The sequence below is a fragment of the Monodon monoceros genome, unplaced genomic scaffold (assembly GCF_005190385.1).
Source record: "Monodon monoceros isolate NGI ecotype Baffin Bay Population unplaced genomic scaffold, NGI_Narwhal_1 Super_Scaffold_6, whole genome shotgun sequence".
Taxonomy (NCBI): Eukaryota; Metazoa; Chordata; class Mammalia; order Artiodactyla; family Monodontidae; genus Monodon; species Monodon monoceros.
Genome location: NW_021703783.1, coordinates 89,429,183 through 89,448,759, shown reverse-complemented (window position 1 = coordinate 89,448,759; position 19,577 = coordinate 89,429,183). Strand labels below are relative to the sequence as shown.

The 19,577-nt window shown below is 48.7% G+C and overlaps 1 protein-coding gene across 1 annotated transcript; it reads left to right on the top strand.

Moving 5' to 3' along the window:
- The first annotated feature begins 1,056 nt into the window (after nucleotides 1-1,056).
- On the top strand, nucleotides 1,057-16,053 carry EIF3D (eukaryotic translation initiation factor 3 subunit D). The gene is made up of 15 exons (XM_029206311.1): nucleotides 1,057-1,523; nucleotides 3,906-4,038; nucleotides 4,333-4,378; nucleotides 5,252-5,388; nucleotides 6,464-6,549; nucleotides 7,089-7,161; nucleotides 8,125-8,237; nucleotides 9,384-9,516; nucleotides 10,006-10,153; nucleotides 10,909-11,039; nucleotides 11,759-11,844; nucleotides 11,938-12,067; nucleotides 14,840-14,982; nucleotides 15,179-15,462; nucleotides 15,901-16,053. Exons 2-15 carry the CDS (start codon nucleotides 3,916-3,918, stop codon nucleotides 15,912-15,914), a joined length of 1,647 nt encoding a protein of 548 aa, XP_029062144.1. The 5' UTR covers nucleotides 1,057-1,523; nucleotides 3,906-3,915; the 3' UTR covers nucleotides 15,915-16,053.
- Nucleotides 16,054-19,577: the final 3,524 nt, after the last annotated feature.

Genomic DNA, 19,577 nt, shown 5'->3' with positions numbered 1-19,577 from the left:
CACGGGCCCAGCCGCTCCGCGGCATGTGGGATCTTCCCAGACCGGGGCACGAACCCGCGTCCCCTGCATCAGCAGGCGGACTCTCAACCACTGCACCACCAGGGAAGCCCTCAAGACATCTTTTGAAAGAAGAATAAAGAGGAGTTACTGAAGGATTGAATGTGGTGGAAAAGGGAAAAGGAGCTACCAATAATGACTACAGGGTTTTGCAATGAGCACCATTCACTGGATAGCATGAACAAAAAGTAGGAAAACTGGAAGATGAGCGGATTAGGAGAGAACTTATGAAAACAGATGCTGCTGTTAACATTTTCATTTTACAAATGAATAAGGTTTCAGAGAGATCGAATAACCTAAGTTTGCCCAACTGGTAAGTGGGATTCCTGAGTATTTTCACATACATTTATCTTTACCCTCACGGCACCCCCCTTTTATCTTCTCCAATTTACAGATAAGGAAACTGAGGTCCAGGGAGGTGAAGGCTACACAGCTAGAAAGTGGCAGAGCCAAGAATAGATATCTGATCTAACAGCAAATATATTTCCCAATAAAGGAGACACGCTGGGAGACTGATAAGGAAACCTAAGAAGCCAGGTAGAAAAGAATCTGAGGTTTGAACAAAAATCGCGCGCTCAGATTCTCTTTCGATGTTTTGAAATTCCCCAGTAAGACTCCAGGACAAACTCCGTAGGCTGGGTTTCGAAAAGGACAGCACAGTTGCCATCGTAGGAAAGTGCTTCCTGGTCGCCACTTCAGAATCACAGCTGCTCATTAAAATGCAGATTCTGGGCTCCAGCTAAGACATGCTGGTATAACAATCTATGGAAAGGAGACCCGGAATCTGCATTTTTCAAATTAGCGCTCCAGAAATCTGTCAAATAATAAAGTTTCAGAACTGTGGAGGTATGGTTTGAACCCTGGCAACCACCCACTACACTAGTAGTCTGATCTACGCAGGTCACTTTGCACCTCCTGGCCTCACTTTCCGAAGAACAGCGCGTCGCGACGATATACGCCTAAAACACTCGACCTTCCCCTAGCAGTGAGAATCGAACAACACGATCGCTTAAAGAAGGCAGGAGCCGCGGGGCACTGTGGGATACAGAGGTGCCGAAGCGGCCCGCAAGGCATTGTGGGACACCGGGGGGGCTGTTAGCCACTCTCGGCCTCCAGCTTCGACTGCAGGGCCGCCTCGTTTCAAGAAACTTGAAAACCCTCTCGGAGCGTCGTCGGGTGTCCCATGACGTAACTGTAAACATCCTCCGGTGTCTTGCAGGCTAATCGGAACAGCTCGAAAAGAACAGTGACGAACTTCCGGGTTGCCTTTGCTTTACGACTCGTGCGTTCTGCCGCCGAACCGGAAGGAAGCTGGGGAGCAGTTTACGACAGCGCCGGTTGTGTTTACGGCGCCGGCCGCTGCGCGCGCGTTTTTCCTGTTTTCCCACGTCATCGGTCCACAGGCGGTGGTGCGGTCTCCGGCCTGGACAATCTCTCGCCATCCGGCCCGGTTCAGGCCGTTGCAGGTGAGCAGTGTGTTTCGTAGCGTTTCGCGGACCTCCGGAGCCGAGTTGGGCGGCTCCTGGCCTTTGGGGGCCTACCGGAAGAAACCCCCGTACACCCCCACCTGCCGTCGCTGTTCCTCCGCTGGGCGGGGCAGGACTCTGCCTTCGGGGTCCCGGGTCCGACCCAGTGCGGGGCAGAGCCTTGTGGCTGAGGTCTCTGGCCCTAGACTCCGTTTAGCGGCCACGGGCTGGGCGAATGTGATCATGTCATTTAACCCAGCTGGGTCTCAGGGTCTTTTTAAAGCGGCCCACGGCTCCCTGAGCTGCTTTGAGAGAGGTATTGGGGGTTCCAAGCTGAGCGGTGTTCGGCCCTCCCTGAGGAGTTCACGGTCCAAATGTTTCCTTCCCTTTTCTGTGAAATGGGAGGCCAGGATGGAGTTGATTGATCTCTGATCTGAAACTCTACCCCCCAGGAATTGATGGGGAACGACCTGCAGTGGTTGCCGTAACATACCCAGTACCGTGGCCTGCCAGCCGGAAGGCCCCTTCTGACTGCCCTGTTGGTGCCTCCTCATTCTGCCCCTGTAGCCAGTACAGCTGTCACTCCGTTTTAACTGAAAGATTTAGTTTCTCCTGTTGGTTCCATTGTGCTCACTCTTATTTTACGTGCGTTGAAACCAGGTGACTTCCTCCCGCTGCCCCCCCAGAGAAATGCATGTCAAGCCTTGAGCCCGTTTGTCTCCAGCTCTGATAAAACAAGTCGATTTTTTTAAGTGTGTTTGGAGATATCTTACTGTGTTGTCAGTAGGGGCTGAAACCCCAGATCTTTTCAGGCCGCTGCCCAGCTTATAAAATAATAGGAAGAGTGTTGGACTTAGGGCAGACGACCCTGGAAACCAAATCTTTTTTGAAATGATGGGCAAGTCAACTGCTTGATCTGGCTGAACTGCACATTTTTATCTCTAAAATGGGGGCGAGGTGGGAGGGTTAGTGGTGTTGCATCTGACACGTGTAGGAGCCTGATAAATATTTAATGTGAATTGTTTTGAGACCACCACTGCTTCCCTCAGTCCGCTTCCTGTAGTGTAACTTAAGTTCAAGCTGCAGGATGGAGCTCCCAGGTCATTCCCTGTTGCTGTCACCCAAGTGTCCCCTCTGTAGGAAGCCTTAATCTCCCTATCGTTGAACAATTAAGAGAGTTTCCTAAATTTAGTACCCTGCACTCTTTGATTGCTGTCCAGACTCCAGAAATGTTTGTGTAATGAATTTTCCCCTGGGAACTCAGCTTCTGAGCATTTTCAGGGGATTACAGTGGATGATAAATGCGTAAGTTTTTGATAGGACCTGTCAGGCGAACATCTGTCTGGAGCCCCTGGTTTTTACGCAGAGTGTGGACCCTGGAGCCAGTTTGCCTGTGTTCAAATTTTTCGTCCATTAGTGTTGTGACTTCAGGCAATTTCTTGATTTCTCTGTGCTTCAGTTTTTTTATCTGGAAAGTGGGGCTAATACTGGCCCTACCTTGGGATTGTTGGGAGGAGTTAATGAATTTATGTGTGGTAAGCACTAAGAACATGCCTGGTACTCATAATGTTTATGAACATTGGCTGTATGGCCACTTTTATGAACCAAGGTTTCTGGTGGCCTCCTCAACCTTCTGGCGGGCCTTTTGCCTGACCCTGTGTCTGCTTGCTCTGCGTAAGGATTTTCATTGACAGAAAATCAGAAGAACAACAAAGGGAAGTTACATTTCAGGATATATTCACGGACCCTTGTTTTCTTCTCAGCACTGTGTGTAAATGTATTTTTGCAAGACTCAGGAGTAATTGTGCAGCGTTTTACAATGGAATCATTTCCAAATACGTTAATTAATACATACGGCTTTCACAATGATTCTCTGATAGAAATAAAACAAGGATCTTATGTATTTGACAGATGAAGAGACTGAGGCTTAGGGATGAAATATTGTATGCCTGGTGAAGGTGAGAATGAGAACTACAACACACTTATTACACTTGAAAAAAAGTTACTACGTTTCATCAAATATGTGAGGTACCACTCATTTTAAGAAGCACAATTATTTCATGTAACACCAAGAAAGAAAGACTGCCAATTACGATATGATACCCCATCAAGCAGAAGGTGCAGACTCATTTCAGAGGTGGTACAGTGAAGAAAAAATCAATGAAATATGATACATCAATTTTGTTAGCAGTCTTCTGAGTTTTAAGTATTCACAACATTATTTACAAGAAGACATTGAATGGGGAGTAGCTCAACAGTTGAGGATTCTGTTTTGCATTTTTAATTTTGTCATTCATGTCTTAGCTTACCTCAAATGGAAGGCTTTTTTTTTAGTTTGAGGCTTTTCTTCATGGGGCTGCTTATATTGTTTGTATTTTTAAGGTTTTAGAAGATGGCAAAGTTCATGACACCCGTGATCCAGGACAACCCCTCAGGCTGGGGTCCCTGTGCGGTTCCCGAGCAGTTTCGGGATATGCCCTACCAGCCATTCAGCAAAGGAGATCGGCTAGGAAAGGTACTTGCCTGTCAGCGGGGGTCTGAATCTCTTAACCTGTGGCTGCTCCTCCAAGTTCGTTTCAATTTTATTCTCTGAAAAGCATCAGGGTTATAAGTATCCATTATATAGTATATATAGTATCCATCTGGATACTTCCAGTGGTCATAGGAGAGCTGGGCTCTTAAAAAGCCATCCTGAGCCAGTCCTGACACTTCCGCACACTGTGTCCTCACTTTGGGGGGTTTCTGAGTGAACAGAAACCCACCTGGCTGACCCATGCTCCATGTCTTCTTCCCTTGTTGCTCTTACTAGGTTGCAGACTGGACGGGGGCCACGTACCAAGATAAGAGGTACACAAGTAAGTGTTCCCCGCCTGACTGCCCGGATCAGGGCCTTGGGGGATTGTTAGTTTTTCTAGTAACCTCCACCTGAAAGCATTCTAGGATGGGAACAAAAGGCTGATAATAATTCATAGTATTTCAGGGCATATTCTGGACTGCGGAAACAATCCACATTCTTTTTGGAAATAGCCTCAACTTAGACTGTTCATTAAAGAGGTTAGGCCTATTATAGTGGGTTCCCCCCCCCACTTTTGGGGAGCCACGGCCCCTTTTACAAATCTGGTGAACATGTTCCCATTTTTCATTTCATTGCAATTTATTGAACCTACGAGGCCAGTCAGTGGATCCCAGTTTTAAAACTCTGGGTTTTAAGATCCTGGTACAGTAAATTGGTTTCTTCCCTCTGTGCCAGTTGAGAGAGCTGGAAGTGGCTCCCGGGGATACTGAGTTAAGATTATCTGGGTCTGAGGGCAGCAGGAAAGTCAGTCGTAGCCCATTAGCCACGTCTGCCTGGGTACCTGATGACAGTGACGATACCTAGACCGCATCCTTGCCTCTCCTGAGACCAGATTTTAACTCATATTCTTACAGACTAAGGCAGAGAGTCAAATGGGCTTGGCTTAAGTTCCTCAGACTCTGCCTTGACTTAGAAAATTCTTTGGACCAGAGCTTTTCAAACTTGAATGTGTGTATGAATCAGCTGGGGATCTTATTAAAATGCTGATTCTGATTCGTGGGTCTGGGGTGAGGCTGTGAGTCTGTACATCTAAGATGATCCCAGCCGATGGGTCAGGTCCTGAGACCACACTTTAAATAGCAGGCCTTTAGACCACCATGTATTTGTAAAATCTGTAGGCAGTGTTGTTACACGCTGTCACCTTTGCCTCCAGATAAGTACTCCTCTCAGTTTGGAGGTGGGAGTCAGTATGCTTACTTCCATGAGGAGGATGAAACTAGTTTCCAGCTGGTGGATACCGCACGCACACAGAAGACTGCCTACCAGCGGAATCGGATGCGATTTGCACAGGTAGGCCAAGAGCCAGCAATCTGACCGTCTTGGGGCTGTCACCTGCTGCTAAAAATGCTACCGTGTAGTACTGCTGAGAGGAGAGCATGTTATTGTGGGTCTTCTAGTGAATTCCAAGTAGCTATTCAGTGACAGTTGTGCTAAAATAAATGGGTACTAAGTCCAGGGATGCATTTAAATAGTTTAGCTTTCTGTTGACCAGTAGCAAGGACATCTGTGCTAAGGATGGATGTTAGCGCTGGATTAACAAGGTGATCTGTGTCTGTTGCCTCACTTAATTGCTATGTCCAGGATTTATTAAGTAGATCGTCCAGCTGGGCTGCATCTTCTTACATAAAGAGGCAAACTCAACAACTCTAATAAGAGCCAGTAAACCTACTTCAGTAAAAACTGCGTGTGGATATAAATCTAATTCCAAGTACAAACGTAACGTCATTTTGTTGTGCTTCGCAGATTTTTTTTTTTTTTTTTTTTTTTTTTACAAATGGAAGGTTTGTGGCAACCCTGAATCGAGCAAGTCTTTTGGCGCCTTTTTTTCCAACAGCATTTGGCTCACTTCATGTCTCTATGTCACATTTAAGTAATTCTCACAATATTTCAAACTTTTTCATTATTATTACATTTGTTATGGTGATCTGTGATCTGTGATGGCTACTGTTACTGCTCACTGAAGGCTCAGGTGGTGGTTAACGTTTGTTAGCAATAAAGTGTTTTTTTAATTAAGGTGTATACATTGGTTTTTTTAGAGATAGTGGTATCGCACACTAATAGCCTGCAGTGTAGTGTAAACCATACGTATAGCATAACTTTTATATGCGCTGGTAAAGCAAAAGAGTTGTGTGACCCGCTTTATTGTGATACTTTATTGTGGAGGTCTGGAACCAAACCCAGAATATCTCCGAGGTATGCCTGTGCATACTTGTAACCCCCCGGATGTTGATTCTATAAAAGCAGAGTAAAATGTGCGATTTGGGTTTGCATCCTAAACTAACTCTTAATGGCCTCCCATTAGGCACTGCCAGTTGTAAGCCAGATCTCCAAGATTTTAACATGGATGTTTTTTCCTGCTTCCCAGCGGAACCTCCGCAGAGACAAGGATCGACGGAACATGTTGCAGTTCAACCTGCAGACCCTGCCTAAGAGCGCCAAGCAGAAGGAGAGGTGAGGTGCCCATCCTGGCAGAACAAGATATTCTTCCAGGACCGACTGCACTCTGATGGCAGGAGGCCAGAGCAGAATAGTCGTCTTCCCCACCATTGCAGGAAAACCAGAAAGTCTTCCCAGGGCCAGTTAAGCCACTGTCTCAGCCCTGGGGTCACTCTCGAAGAGCTGTTAACGGCAGAGAGCATGGGCAGGAAACCTGCAGAGGGTATGACTACTGAAGGGAAGCAGAGGCAGATAGGCGGCAACTTTGGAGCTTACCTAGGCTTGGGTCTGCTGTGGCACAACTCCGGGGAGTCCCATTCACGCTGGGGCCTGTGAGTCCCTGGAGCTGGGTAGGATAGTAGTCCTGCCCAAGCTGGGGCTGCCAGTGGACAGCTGGATAGATGGAGTAAAATATATGCGTAATACTGGTCAGTAGTGGGGGCAGTATGCCTCTCTAGCATGTCTAGTGTGCGCCCTGTTGGTCTGTTCTTTTTTTTAAGCCCCCGTTTTCCTTAAAAATCTGCACCGAAAGCACAGTTTTCCTGTCTTTCCAGAGAACGCATACGACTGCAGAAAAAATTCCAGAAACAATTTGGAGTGAGGCAGAAATGGGACCAAAAATCACAGGTAGTATATCCATATCAGAATTCTGTCCAGGAATTTGATTTTGTTTATTTGTTTGTTTGGTTTTATAACAGCTTTATTGGTATAGTGCACACACTATACAAGTCACCCATTTACAGTGTACATTTCGGTGATTTGTAGTGCATTGACAGAGTGCTACAGCCGTCATTACAGTCCGTGTCAGAAGGTTTTCAGCACTCTAAAAAGAAGCCCGGTACCCTGTGCCAGTCAGCCCCTCTCCTCCCCAGCCCTCGGCTGCCCCTTATCTATTTTCTGTCTCCAGATTTGCCTGCCCCAGACATTTCATATAAATGAATCATAGCGGAATGATCTTTTGTGACTGGCTCCTTTCACCAAGCATCATGTTTTCAAGGCTAATCCATGATGTAGCACATGTCAGCGCTTCATTCCTTTTTATCGCCACATTCCGTTAGATGGATAGACCACATTTTGTTTATCCGTTCACCACTGATGGGCACTGGGGCGGTTTTACTCTGGGGCATATTAGGAATGATGCCCCCGTGGGCATTCCTGTACAAGTGTTTGTGTGGGCGTGGTGAGAGTAGAAGACATGTAAGCAAGCGTGAAGGTACAACTGTGGAAGTTACATTTTGCTGGACATGATGCTTGCCGTAGCAGCAAGAATAAACAGCTGATACCCTGAGAGAAATATAAAGGAGCTGTTACAGCTCCTGTATAAAATGTAGGAATATAGAAGAGCTGATGTTCCCAGGGTGGCATCGTTACTGAGGAGTAGAATTCCCATTTGTTTCTGAGCTCTCGTCCCTTCGGTCCTCTTCTAGATTGTAAGCTCCTAGGAGTCAGGGACGCTGCTGGAAAACAGCCAGCACGTAGTAAATGTTCTGGATATATTTATTGAATAAAAGCCTTCGTACTGTTAACCTGCCTTTTGCTTACATTTTGCACTGGCTGTCATTTTTCCCCTCCAATGGTTTCCCCCAACAGAAGCCCCGAGACTCCTCGGTGGAAGTCCGCAGTGACTGGGAGGTGAAGGAGGAGATGGACTTTCCTCAGTTAATGAAGATGCGCTACTTGGAAGTGTCAGAGCCCCAGGACATGTAGGTGACGTCTTTTACTACTGTCCACCACACTCTTGTGTGTGTGCACCAGCTGGTGATGACTGTTGGCCTAAGCCCTAGTATTTCCAAAGGTGCATAAGATTGACAAACAGGTTTTAAAAAGCAATGCCAAGAGGGGGAAAGCAGAAAGAAGTTTACTGATATTAAAACTTCATCTCCTCGGGAATTCCCTGGCGGTCCAGTGGTTAGGACTCCACACTTTCAGTGCCAAGGGTACGGGTTCAATCCCTAGTCGGGGGACTAGAATCCCACAGGCTGTACGGCACGGCCAAAAAGAAAAAAAAACTTCAGCTCTTTTTGAACTTCCTGGCATTGTGAGCAAAAGAAGAATTAAGTGGGCTTCCCTGGTGGCGCAGTGGTTGAGAATCTGCCTGCCAATGCAGGGGGCACGGGTTCGAACCCTGGTCTGGAAAGGTCCCACGTGCCGCAGAGCAGCTGGGCCCGTGAGCCACAACTACTGAGCCTGCGCGTATGGAGCCTGTGCTCCGCAACGGGAGAGGCCGCGATAGTGAGAGGCCTGCGCACCACAACTAGAGAAAGCCTTTGCACAGAAACGAAGACCCAACACAGCCAAAAATAAATAAATTTATAAAAAGAAGAATTAAGTTATAGAGCTCTTGTTGGCAGAAAGAAATTTGCTGTTAAACTCCAGATTTCTTTCCACTTCCTGAAATCCTGAGCAAAAGGAAAAATTAAGTTCTATAGCTCTGAGGGCAGAAAGAGAAAGATAGCAGTTCTTCAAGAGTCATGAAGCTTTTGCTTACATTTCAAAGAGCTCCTTACCTCAAAGGGCCAGTAGATGGAAATAACTTAGCGGGGAGCTGGGGCACCAGACCGAGTCAGCGTGCCTGCTGCGGGCTCTGTAACTGCCGCTCTCCCTGTCTTGGCCTCAGCCTCCCTGTCTTTAAAATGGGGAGGCAGAGCAGAATCAGTTGTGTCCTCACTGTTCTGTGGAGCCACATCAGGAGCTGAGGGGGCAGGGCCCGGAGCAGGCACTGAGTGAGAGTCGAGTCAGAGAATGTTTTCATCTCTCATACTCTAGACTTTGGATCCGTGCCTTAACAGAAAAGAAGTAGGTGGTCTTCTTCCCCTTCACTTAGCGCGTGTTGCCTGCTCTCCCCTCAGCGAGTGCTGCGGGGCCCTGGAATACTACGACAAAGCCTTCGACCGCATCACCACAAGGAGCGAGAAGCCGCTGCGGAGCATCAAGCGCATCTTCCACACTGTCACCACCACGGACGACCCTGTCATCCGGAAGGTGGGCGCCCCCTGCCCCGCACCTGCCCGCCCACGGGGAGTGTTGAGGCCTCAGGACAGAGATGCGGGGATGCATGTGAATCGATCGGGCCTCGGAAGCCCCTGTAGATATCGACTTAGGATTAGATGAAAATAAGAGCACTTTGCTGGCCAGTTAGGTGAAGCTGGGCCCGGGTCCCAGCTCTGCCGCGCTTCCTGGCTTCACCTCTCTGAGGCCTTAGCTTTCTTACCTGTAAATCGGGGTAAATGTACTTACCACGTGCCGCTGGGGTGAGGATGGCAGCATCGGGCAGTGCTTTCCTGGGATACAGCAGGTGCTCAGGGAGCTGCAGTTCCTTGGACCCCAGGACACAAGTTTGCTGGCTGGCTTGCTGCGGCCTTGCTCAGACAAGGGTGTGGGTGTGAACGCGCCTTACAGAGGAGTCCTTCCCCTGCTGTGAATGTTCAGTTCAACCCTGAAGTAGCCTCATCTCTCTTCTGTCCTCTGCAGCTGGCAAAAACTCAGGGGAACGTGTTTGCCACCGATGCCATTCTGGCCACGCTGATGAGCTGCACCCGCTCCGTGTATTCCTGGGACATCGTCGTCCAGAGGGTCGGGTCCAAGCTCTTCTTTGACAAGAGGGACAACTCTGACTTTGGTAAGAAGCCTGTTCGGGAACAACACAGAGGTGCTGAGTGTCCTTGTTGGTTCAGAGCCATTCCCTGGTCTAGAGAATGGGTAGAAGAGGGTCTGGCTCCTCACAGGCGTCAACAGCCATGTCAGAATCCCACTCAGCCTCCTCAGCGACAGGGGAAGGGACTGTCACTGCAGTCCCTCGGGGGGCGTCAGCCTTCGGAGGCCTCATGGTGCCCAAATACCGTGCTTCTAGTTTTTACTCATATGAATAGCACTTTCCTGACTTCTGTCATCTCTCTATACCACCTTTAGTACATACTTAATGTTTTCCTTTAGATTGATGCCTTTTTTACTTCAGCATGTTTACGCAGGAAAAAATACGTACGCGTATATCTTACACCATACGTGTGTGTATGTGCACACACACAATGAACGAAAACCACTCAGAAATAGCAGAGTGAAGCCAAACGTGATTATGTTGCTTCTCTTTGTTGAAAAACTAATAAAATCAAACATTCTCTTGAGGAATCCAAAAAGAAGGAAAAGGTATGGCTTTCTTCCACGTGATCGTGACTGAATTTAACGTTAGTGTCTCAAGTTATCCAGAAGCGCACCCTGCTCCTCCCCAGTGTGTCCCACACTCAGGGGACCCACGTTAGCAGATGGCAGTTCTTTGGAGGAAGGGTGTGTGTCTGGATCGCCACTGCTCCCCAAAGGGCCATGCACCTCTGCGGTGACTCTGTTTCCTGAGTGGTTGGCTGTGTCACGCCCTTGCAGACCTCCTGACGGTGAGTGAGACAGCCAACGAGCCCCCGCAAGATGAAGGCAACTCCTTCAACTCACCCCGCAACCTGGCCATGGAAGCAACCTACATCAACCACAACTTCTCCCAGCAGTGCTTGAGGATGGTGAGGCCCTGGGAACATCTGGGCGTCCAGTTTTAGCTTGTCGACTCCAGCTGCTGTCTGAGCACCTGCCGTGTCGTCAGCCCCGGGGTTGTGGGATTGGTGAGGATAGACGGGGTCCCTGCCTGTCACAGAGGAGATCCGAGCTTGGGCTTTAAGATCAGACAGCCTGACTTTGAACCCTAGATCCACCAGTTTTTAGCTTTGTGGTGTTGGGCATGTGTCTTCTCTGTAAAATTAGAATACCAATAATACTTGTTGCACTTAGATACATTGTGACCTTTTCTTCAAATATCTGTGTACAAGTGCACTCGCTGTTTCCCAGCTGGGGATACAGCAACCAGCCAAAGTTGCAAGCCTTCAGAAGCTTTGTTACAACGGAGGAGGAAAGACAGTAAACCCTGAGTACACATATGTTGTGACAAGTGGCTGTGCGTGCCATGGAGAAAAACAAAACAGGAGGGACGAGATTGCTATTTAAATGAGACACCTAAAGCACGTGGGCGACAAACATAAGCGCGGGGTGAACGCGAGCTGTTCCATCTGTTGTGGTCCGCGGGCTGCTTGCTTGGGTAAAGGGATGCACAGCACGTAGTGATCCCAGAGCCCCCTCAGGAGCTAGGGACCTAGTCAGGGCTGTGACAAAGCAGAGGTGCAGGGTCTGGCTGATTGCCTTGGTGACAAGTTGCTGCCGTCTCGTGACACCTCTGTCATCCTTGCAGGGGAAGGAAAGATACAACTTCCCCAACCCAAACCCGTTTGTGGAGGATGACATGGATAAGAATGAGATTGCCTCTGTGGCCTACCGGTATGTCACCTCCCTGGTGCCCGTGCCCTGTGTGGGTGGTGCGTCTGAGATCCAGGGTCTCAGCTGACCGAAGGAGCTCCTCCTTCCTTGCAGTTACCGCAGGTGGAAGCTCGGAGACGACATTGACCTCATCGTCCGCTGTGAGCACGACGGCGTCATGACTGGCGCCAACGGGGAGGTGTCGTTCATCAACATCAAGACCCTCAACGAGTGGGACTCCAGGGTGAGTACCATCCTATGTCTGTCTGCCCCTCACCTCACTTAGAGAGCTACCGAGATTTTTTTTGTCTTCTGAGTTTTTCCCCTACTTACTGAAAGAGATCATGTGTTTGAGGTAATTACCTTCTTCCAGTGCTTTCTGTCCCTCTGTTCCATTCCCACTTCCTGTTGATTTCTGCTCTTTGCAAGTGTGATTTTGATCTTTCCTTATGAGCCGGGCTGGCAGGTTTCCTGTACGCCACGCAGCTCTTCTTTTTGACCTGTTCTTTCGCTTACTGCAGCCCCTACCTGGTCTTCAACCTTCGGACGCCCTTTTTCCAACTCCTTCACTTCCTGAAGTCAGAGATTCTCAGATAAGCCCAGATTTCGCTCTTCAGGGGGCATCTAGAAAGAATCACTTGTCCTTCGCTTTTCCTCCTCTTTCTGTTCTCTCTCAGGCTGGTTCGCCGTGATTAGTGGGTTGTCATCCTTTCTGAAAGTACCTGGGCTACGTGCCTGAATTTGAAATGGGTGGCAGAGCTCCTCGGTGCTGCTGCGTAGAATAAAGGATTCTTGGTGCAAGGACAGGAAGGCCGGGCCTGTGTTGAACGAGGGTCCAGTGAGATGGAGTTTGGGGGCCGTTGTGCTCTGCTTTCATTAGAGCCAAGGGATTCGCATTCCAGGCTGCTGAGTCTCACCCCCAGATGCTCCTCAGCCTCCATCACCTGCTGAGAGCGCACCGGAAGGTTTGCTGCGAACTTAGCTCTGGGCCAATGGCCTTTTCTTAGACTTCCCACCATGCCCTCCCTGTAGCATATGGTGTCGTCGTATTTGTATGGCTGTTCCCTCTGTGTTAGTACCTTAATCTAGTCTTACACGTTTCTCAACTTCCTTCACGTGTTTCCTTTGCTGGTTCCCCTCCTTTTTGACCCCCAGTGGAGCCTTCTCTTAGGGTCAGTCCCCTTTGCAAGTCATTTTGCCATAATCACTTCTTTATATAGCACGTATTCATCTTCTTTGGCTCCATAACAAAGTAACGGAAACTTGGAGGCTTAAAATGACGTCCATTAGCTCATAGTTTGGTAGGTCAGAAGTCTAGCATCGTGTGGCTTGGTTCTCTGCTCAGAATATCCAAGAACTAAAGTTAAGATTTCAGCAGAACTGAGTTCTCAGCTAGAGTTTCTGGAAGAAAATCCACTTCCAAGCTCATTTTGGTAGAATTCAGTTCCTTGCAGTTGTCAGATTGAGGTCCCCCGTTCTCTTACCAGATGTCAGCTGGGGCCGCTCAGCTCCTAGAGGCCACCCACATTTCTTTCCATGTGGTCCCCTCCACCTTCAAACCAGCAACATAAGATTCTTTTCGTGCTTGAAATCTCTGGCTTCCTCTGTGTCCGACCTCTACACCCAGATTTAAGAGACTCGCATGGTTAGGTGAGGCCCACCCAGATGGTCTTCCTGTCTTAAGGGACCTTAACTCCATCTGCAGAATCCCTTTTGACGTGAGATAGCGTGATCGTGGGTATTTCATCATACTCACACGTTCCATCCAGACTCCGTGGTAGCAGATTCTGCAAGAGCAGGGTCACCGGGGGTCAACTTAGAATTCTGCCTACCCCGAGCCTCATCCTTGAACTCTAAAAATGATTCCCGAAATCTGTTCTGACTCCCATTCCATTGTTGGTTTTTTTTCTTTTTTCTAAAATACCTTGTCCTTCCAACGTCCTTCTTTGTCGTTCCCTCTGGCTTGGCCGTCCGTCAGCTTTGTCTCTCCTGCTCTCTTCGGCTCAGAGCCTCAAACATCTCCTCCTTTGCACTCCTGAATTCTGCTGTCAGGTGCAGTCTGTCTTCTTGCTCAGCTCTGGGTCTCACTGACATCATCCCCCTAGTTTAGGGCCCTCCTCTCCGTGATGCCTATTGTTAGCTGACCTCCCTAACTCTCTCCTCCCTCCCTTCAGTATCTCTGCCAGTTAATGGTCCGAAACACTGCTTCCTTGAGGAAGCACAGATTTGAGGAAAGGCCCTTAAAATGCCACAGCAAACTCACAGGGCTGCTGCAGGATAGTTTTAATTTTTGAAGAAAGCCCAGAGACATCTGTCAGAATACTGCCCCTAAGTGGTTTGGACCTAACTACTTAATAAAAGGAACTCTTTAGTATTTCTTCTGGCCTAGGTTGCCAGGAACCAAGAAAGTTTAGGAGTCTCTGCCGTGTGCCCTTCAGCCGTCACTTCACTCTGAGGCCAGGTTCCCACATCTGCAGAAGAGGTGGTTGGAGAAGGTGGTCTCCGGGGTCTCTCTGCTTTTTTTTGTCTGTCTCTGTGTGTGTGCACAGCACCAGACCCTGACCTCGCTCTCTGTGGGCCTCCACGCCCACCGGGGCTAAACCGGCCCGTCTCTCCCCACATCCCTCTCAGATCACTCCACCTCCAGCTTCTGCCAATATCCTCCATGGGGGAGCTGCGAGGCTCCCATGCAAAACCCTTCCTCTCCGCCCAGCATGTGATAAACACATGCTCTCACCACTTGTGTGGCGCTTGTTTTTTTAACTTGTGTGCGTGCGTGTCCTGGTCTGGATGAGCTCTTGTGAAGGGAGGAGTTGCGCTCTGTTGAGCACCTGCTGCGCAAGGGAGGGACCAAGTCCCTGCCTCTTAAAAGATAAGCCTGACCTCTGCTTTACCTGTGGGCTCGCCCCTCCCCAGTCAGGCCCACTTAGGAGTTGCTTCTCTGCCAGAAGTGGCAGCAGGCCGTGGGCAGTGGGAGCCCGCCTTGGCCCCTGTAACCGGGGCTCCCCTCCTGCAGCACTGTAATGGCGTTGACTGGCGTCAGAAGCTGGATTCTCAGCGAGGGGCCGTCATTGCCACCGAGCTGAAGAACAACAGCTACAAGTTGGCCCGCTGGACCTGCTGTGCTTTGCTGGCCGGATCTGAGTACCTCAAGCTTGGGTGAGATTCCTGGCCGGGAGCTCATCTTTGGAAGGGGGCGTCTGCAGGTTGGGAGACGAGGGCTGGCCTTTTCTCCTTTTTCTTGGGACAAGCGTCAGGCCAGGTGTCACCATTTAACTGATACTCGACCCCAGGCGTCGCTGTGTCTCTGTGCCCGCCTGCCCCCCCCCCATAATACTCCTCTTCCCCTCAATAGTTACGTGTCCCGGTACCACGTGAAAGACTCGTCACGCCACGTCATCCTGGGCACCCAGCAGTTCAAGCCCAATGAGTTCGCCAGCCAGATCAACCTGAGCGTGGAGAACGCCTGGGGCATCCTGCGCTGTGTCGTCGACATCTGCATGAGGCTGGAGGAGGGCAAGTACCTCATCCTCAAGGACCCCAACAAGCAGGTCATCCGCGTCTACAGCCTGCCCGACGGCACCTTCAGCTCGGATGAGGACGACGAGGAGGAGGAGGAGGAAGAGGAGGAAGAAGAAGGTTTGTAGCAAGCCTCCCTCCGAAGTCTGGCGTGAGCGTGTGCCGGCTGGGGCCCAAGCTGTACGCACAGTCCTAACCTCGATGGAAACCTCTGGGAGTTCCCTGAGATGTCACTTGGAGTAGCATTCAGTCTGGCTCCAGAAGCTGCTTCCAGAGCCTTTAGATCACAGGACGGGGTCAGGGAGGAGAGTGGTCTTTTAGAGGCTAGGGCAAGGAAGAAGCATCTAGAGGAAGGCACCGGAAGTCCCTGATGTTAGCCAGTGGTCTGAGGGAGGAAAGATGCTCCAGGTGAGTTACACGGGCTTTAAGCTCTCTCTCACCTGCTTCACCAGTAGGTGACTGAAGGAAATGTGAGCATCTGAAAGGTTTCACTTCTGAGTGGAGGTGTTGAAAATCATAAGCAATTCACCAGTTTGATGTGGCTTTTGTATCTTTCAGAGGAAGAAACCTAAACCAGACAGTGATGTGGGGCTGGATTCTGTGATTCTGCCGAGCCTAGGAGGGCCTTGGATACCTGGTGGAATGTTTGTCTGATTGTTGCTCTCTGCAGCTTGACAGCTGGAGTAAAGTATAAGTCTGTCTAGTCTCTTACCTTCATCGCGTGCCTATGTTATGATTGACAGCCCTTCTCCGAGTAGCCCTTGGGAGAGGGAGGGTGAGATACAGCAGAGTCTCTCCGGAGTTCATAATCTGGGTTCCGTCCTTTGTTCTTGAGCATTAGTAGTTTTACATTCCTGTTAGGAGGTGAATGCCCTGAATTTTTTTTGTTCTTGAAACCCCTTGAAATTATCCTTTCCTGGGGAGTGTTGTCCATTGTGAGGTCCCCGTAGGAAGTCCATTTCCACAAGCACGAGTGCCTGCTGGCTGCGTGCCAGACCCAGCTGCCGCCTTCAGAGACACACATCACTGATGAAACGTGAAGCAGGGCAGTCTTTGAAGGTTGAGGTGGGAAGGCTGCAGGTGCGGGAGGCTGTGGTGATCGTAACGGCTCGTAAATTGTTTTCAAGCTTGCCTTGGGCTGGTGACGGGATCTCAAGCTGGGACCCTCAGAGAGCTGTGTCACGAACAAATCAGAGCAGGGCTACGGATGTTTAGTTAGTACTTGTAAGCTTTTTATAAGCGGACAGTGTTCTGTCCAATGTACAGAGCACTGTGAAGTGATACACCGTGCCACATGTTATACTGCATGTTCTAGAAATATCTCACCGGACCCTGACACAGAACTGTAATGCTGATGGAAGTCACACCATTATACAGATGAGAAAACTGGCTCAGCTCTTGGGTAACGGTCCTAAAGTTAACAATTTCAGTCAAAATAATTGAGCCTCAGAAAGCAAGCAAAAACTTACTGGACTGTGTTTGTCAGAGTTACTAGGAAAATAGAGCATAAGATGTGCTTCTTGGGGACCTTTCATTGTAGGTGGACCGTTACAAAATTCACTCTAAAGTAGTGTGACAAGTGTCATGGGGTTTCAAGTTCGGGCTGGTACTCCCCGAGCTGCCTCCTGCAGACCCATGATGCAACCCAGCAGGATTAGCTGGAGCAAGTGGGCAGGTGGAAGTTAATTTCAGTCTCATTCTCTAAAAATATCTTCTGTCAGCCTCCACATGCCTCATGTCTTTCATCTATCCCCTACTTCCATCTGGCCTTGCTTGGGGCCACCAAGTTGGCTGCTGTAAATAGTCCTGACTCTAAACTTTCACTCGCATCCTGCGGCCTACAGTCCAGGCTCAGCCTAGTCTGAAGGCCCTGCCGTATTTTATCAGCCCTAATTTCCCAATACAAAATACAACCAGCAGCTGTTTTAAGTACTTAATTAACTGCCCACACCCATTCTCATAATCTTCACAACTATTAAGTAGACCTCCCTAACTTCATTTTTGGTCTGTCTGGTTTCAATGTTTATTCAACAGATTATTAAGGGCCTCCTGTATGCCAGATGCTGATGGAAGCTTTGAGGCCACTATAGTGAATAAGATCATTTCTGCTCTAATGGAGCTTTTCTCTGTTGCTGATATAGGCTAGGAAAAAAACAGATAAATGGCATTCCTTAGGGGGTACTTAGGTCTGAGAGCTCAAGGAGGACTTTTCTAGAGAAGTCCCAGTGATGACTTTGAATGAGAAGAAGCTCCAGCCATGCAAAGCTGGAAGATCACAGGGTTTTTCCACACTAGTCACGGCTGCCTTACCACCAGAACCCTCAGCCCCGTCTTACAGGACTACTTTAACACCCCCTTGAGGTTTCCTGTACTTGCGCTGTGTTCTACCCATGTAAATCTCATGCAGGATCCACATCCCACCTCTGGAAAGCCAGCCCTGGTCATCCAGTTCACTTGAATGGCAGTTCAGGGTCATCCTGTCATCCTCCATGTTGCCTCTACTTTGGCCACCGTTGCTGGGCATGAGCAGTGGATTTGTGTTTCAGTGTCTTTACACTGAACTGTCGTAGGCCACTTTGTTTATATTACCAATGATGAAATAAAAATTCACATTTTAAGGCAAGACAAGAAAAATTTCAACATAAAACCTTTTCTCTGTCTTTCAACCTCCTGCTCCCCTCTAGTGTGCATTGTGCACCCACATTATGCATTGACCAGATCTCCCGTACGGCAGAAATGCCTGCTCAACCGTAAGATCAATTTTTCTTCTGGTGCCAGCAAGTCCTTGGAAGAAAACATTCATTTCTCAATCCTGTAAGGGGTCACAGTGACCCTCCACTCGCCCTGTACTGGCAGACAGACATCTTTGGTGAACTTTATGTACAATGCCAATATGCCATTTCCCTTAAAGGCAGTGATGGGGGCAGAACAGACTGGTCAGGTGACCTGGGGAGATAACGGCCTGCACCTAATCAAAGTTCTTAGCTTAAATACTTACTTATGACCGTATTCATGTTGCTAGCTATATTACACATATTCTGCCTGTTTTATAAGAGTATTGTTTCTTGCACTACCAAATGTGTGACAGAGCCTCCAATAAAAATAATGATGACTAGGCGACTTGAAACAATTACAAACATACAATTCTATAAGATCAATGATTGTAATAGTCTGACTCTAGATATGGGAAGAAACAACAGGCGGGAACCATTTCCTGAACCATAACAGACTAGTAAGACAGGTGGTCCGGAGGCTTTTGGCTACTGTTAACAGGGCCTAGTCCAGCAGCAGCACGTGGAGGGGCCTATCAGTAAATTTTGCCTGGCCTGGGAATGAGCATTCCTAGCACCAGGTGACAAGTCAGTCACAGAATGCCTCCCAAACCTTGGTCGAAATTAAGACTGAAAGGGAAGCAATTGTCAAATAAAGAATGTAACCTACCGCCCAGCTCTACAAGAATCAAGTCATTAGCCACTGCAGTTGCTGACCTACAGTATACCCTGAAGGAATTGAGAATGAGGAGGAGCTTTTTGCTCTAAAAGTGGCAGAACCAGCCCTCAGACATATTTTCAAGAGAAAGTCTTCTGAACCCAGTTTCTTGCGTTTTCCCATACTCAGAGAAGAACTAAAACCATTAACTAAGCTATTAATTCCTTGTGAACAGCAGCAACCTTCTACCAAGATGTGTGCTTGATTGCACATCCCCTTCATCAAAATCACAGATATGCTGGCCTCCCCTAGCTTCGTTACAGTCCTCGAGCTTTCTGGAAGAGCTCATAATTTGGAGTATAAATGGGTTTTAATGTCACACTCCACTTCTTAACTGTGTGACCTTAAGCAAATCACCCCTAAATTCCATTCGGCCAGTCAGCTATTTACATTATATTGGAAACAATCCCTGGCCTTCCTCTTGTGGTGGAAGATCCAGTCAGTCCTGTTTCTTAGTAAACAACAGACTGAATCATTGTAGCGAACACACCAGTTAATTTGTTTATCCGTCCTGGCTTCATCAACCTGGTTTCCGGTCCCAAAGTACTGAGTACCCAACTAGTCTTTGGCTACAGTAATGGAGTGGAACAGCTGCGATTATCTCCAAAAGTCGTCTGCTCCCGTGCCTCCCTTACACGTGGAAAGACACAGCTTTAAAGAGCCCCAAGCCACTTGCCAGATTTGATCTTCAGTCGGGCCACCACGCGCCGGCACGCGCCGGCCGGCGGAGCAGCACGTGCGCGGCT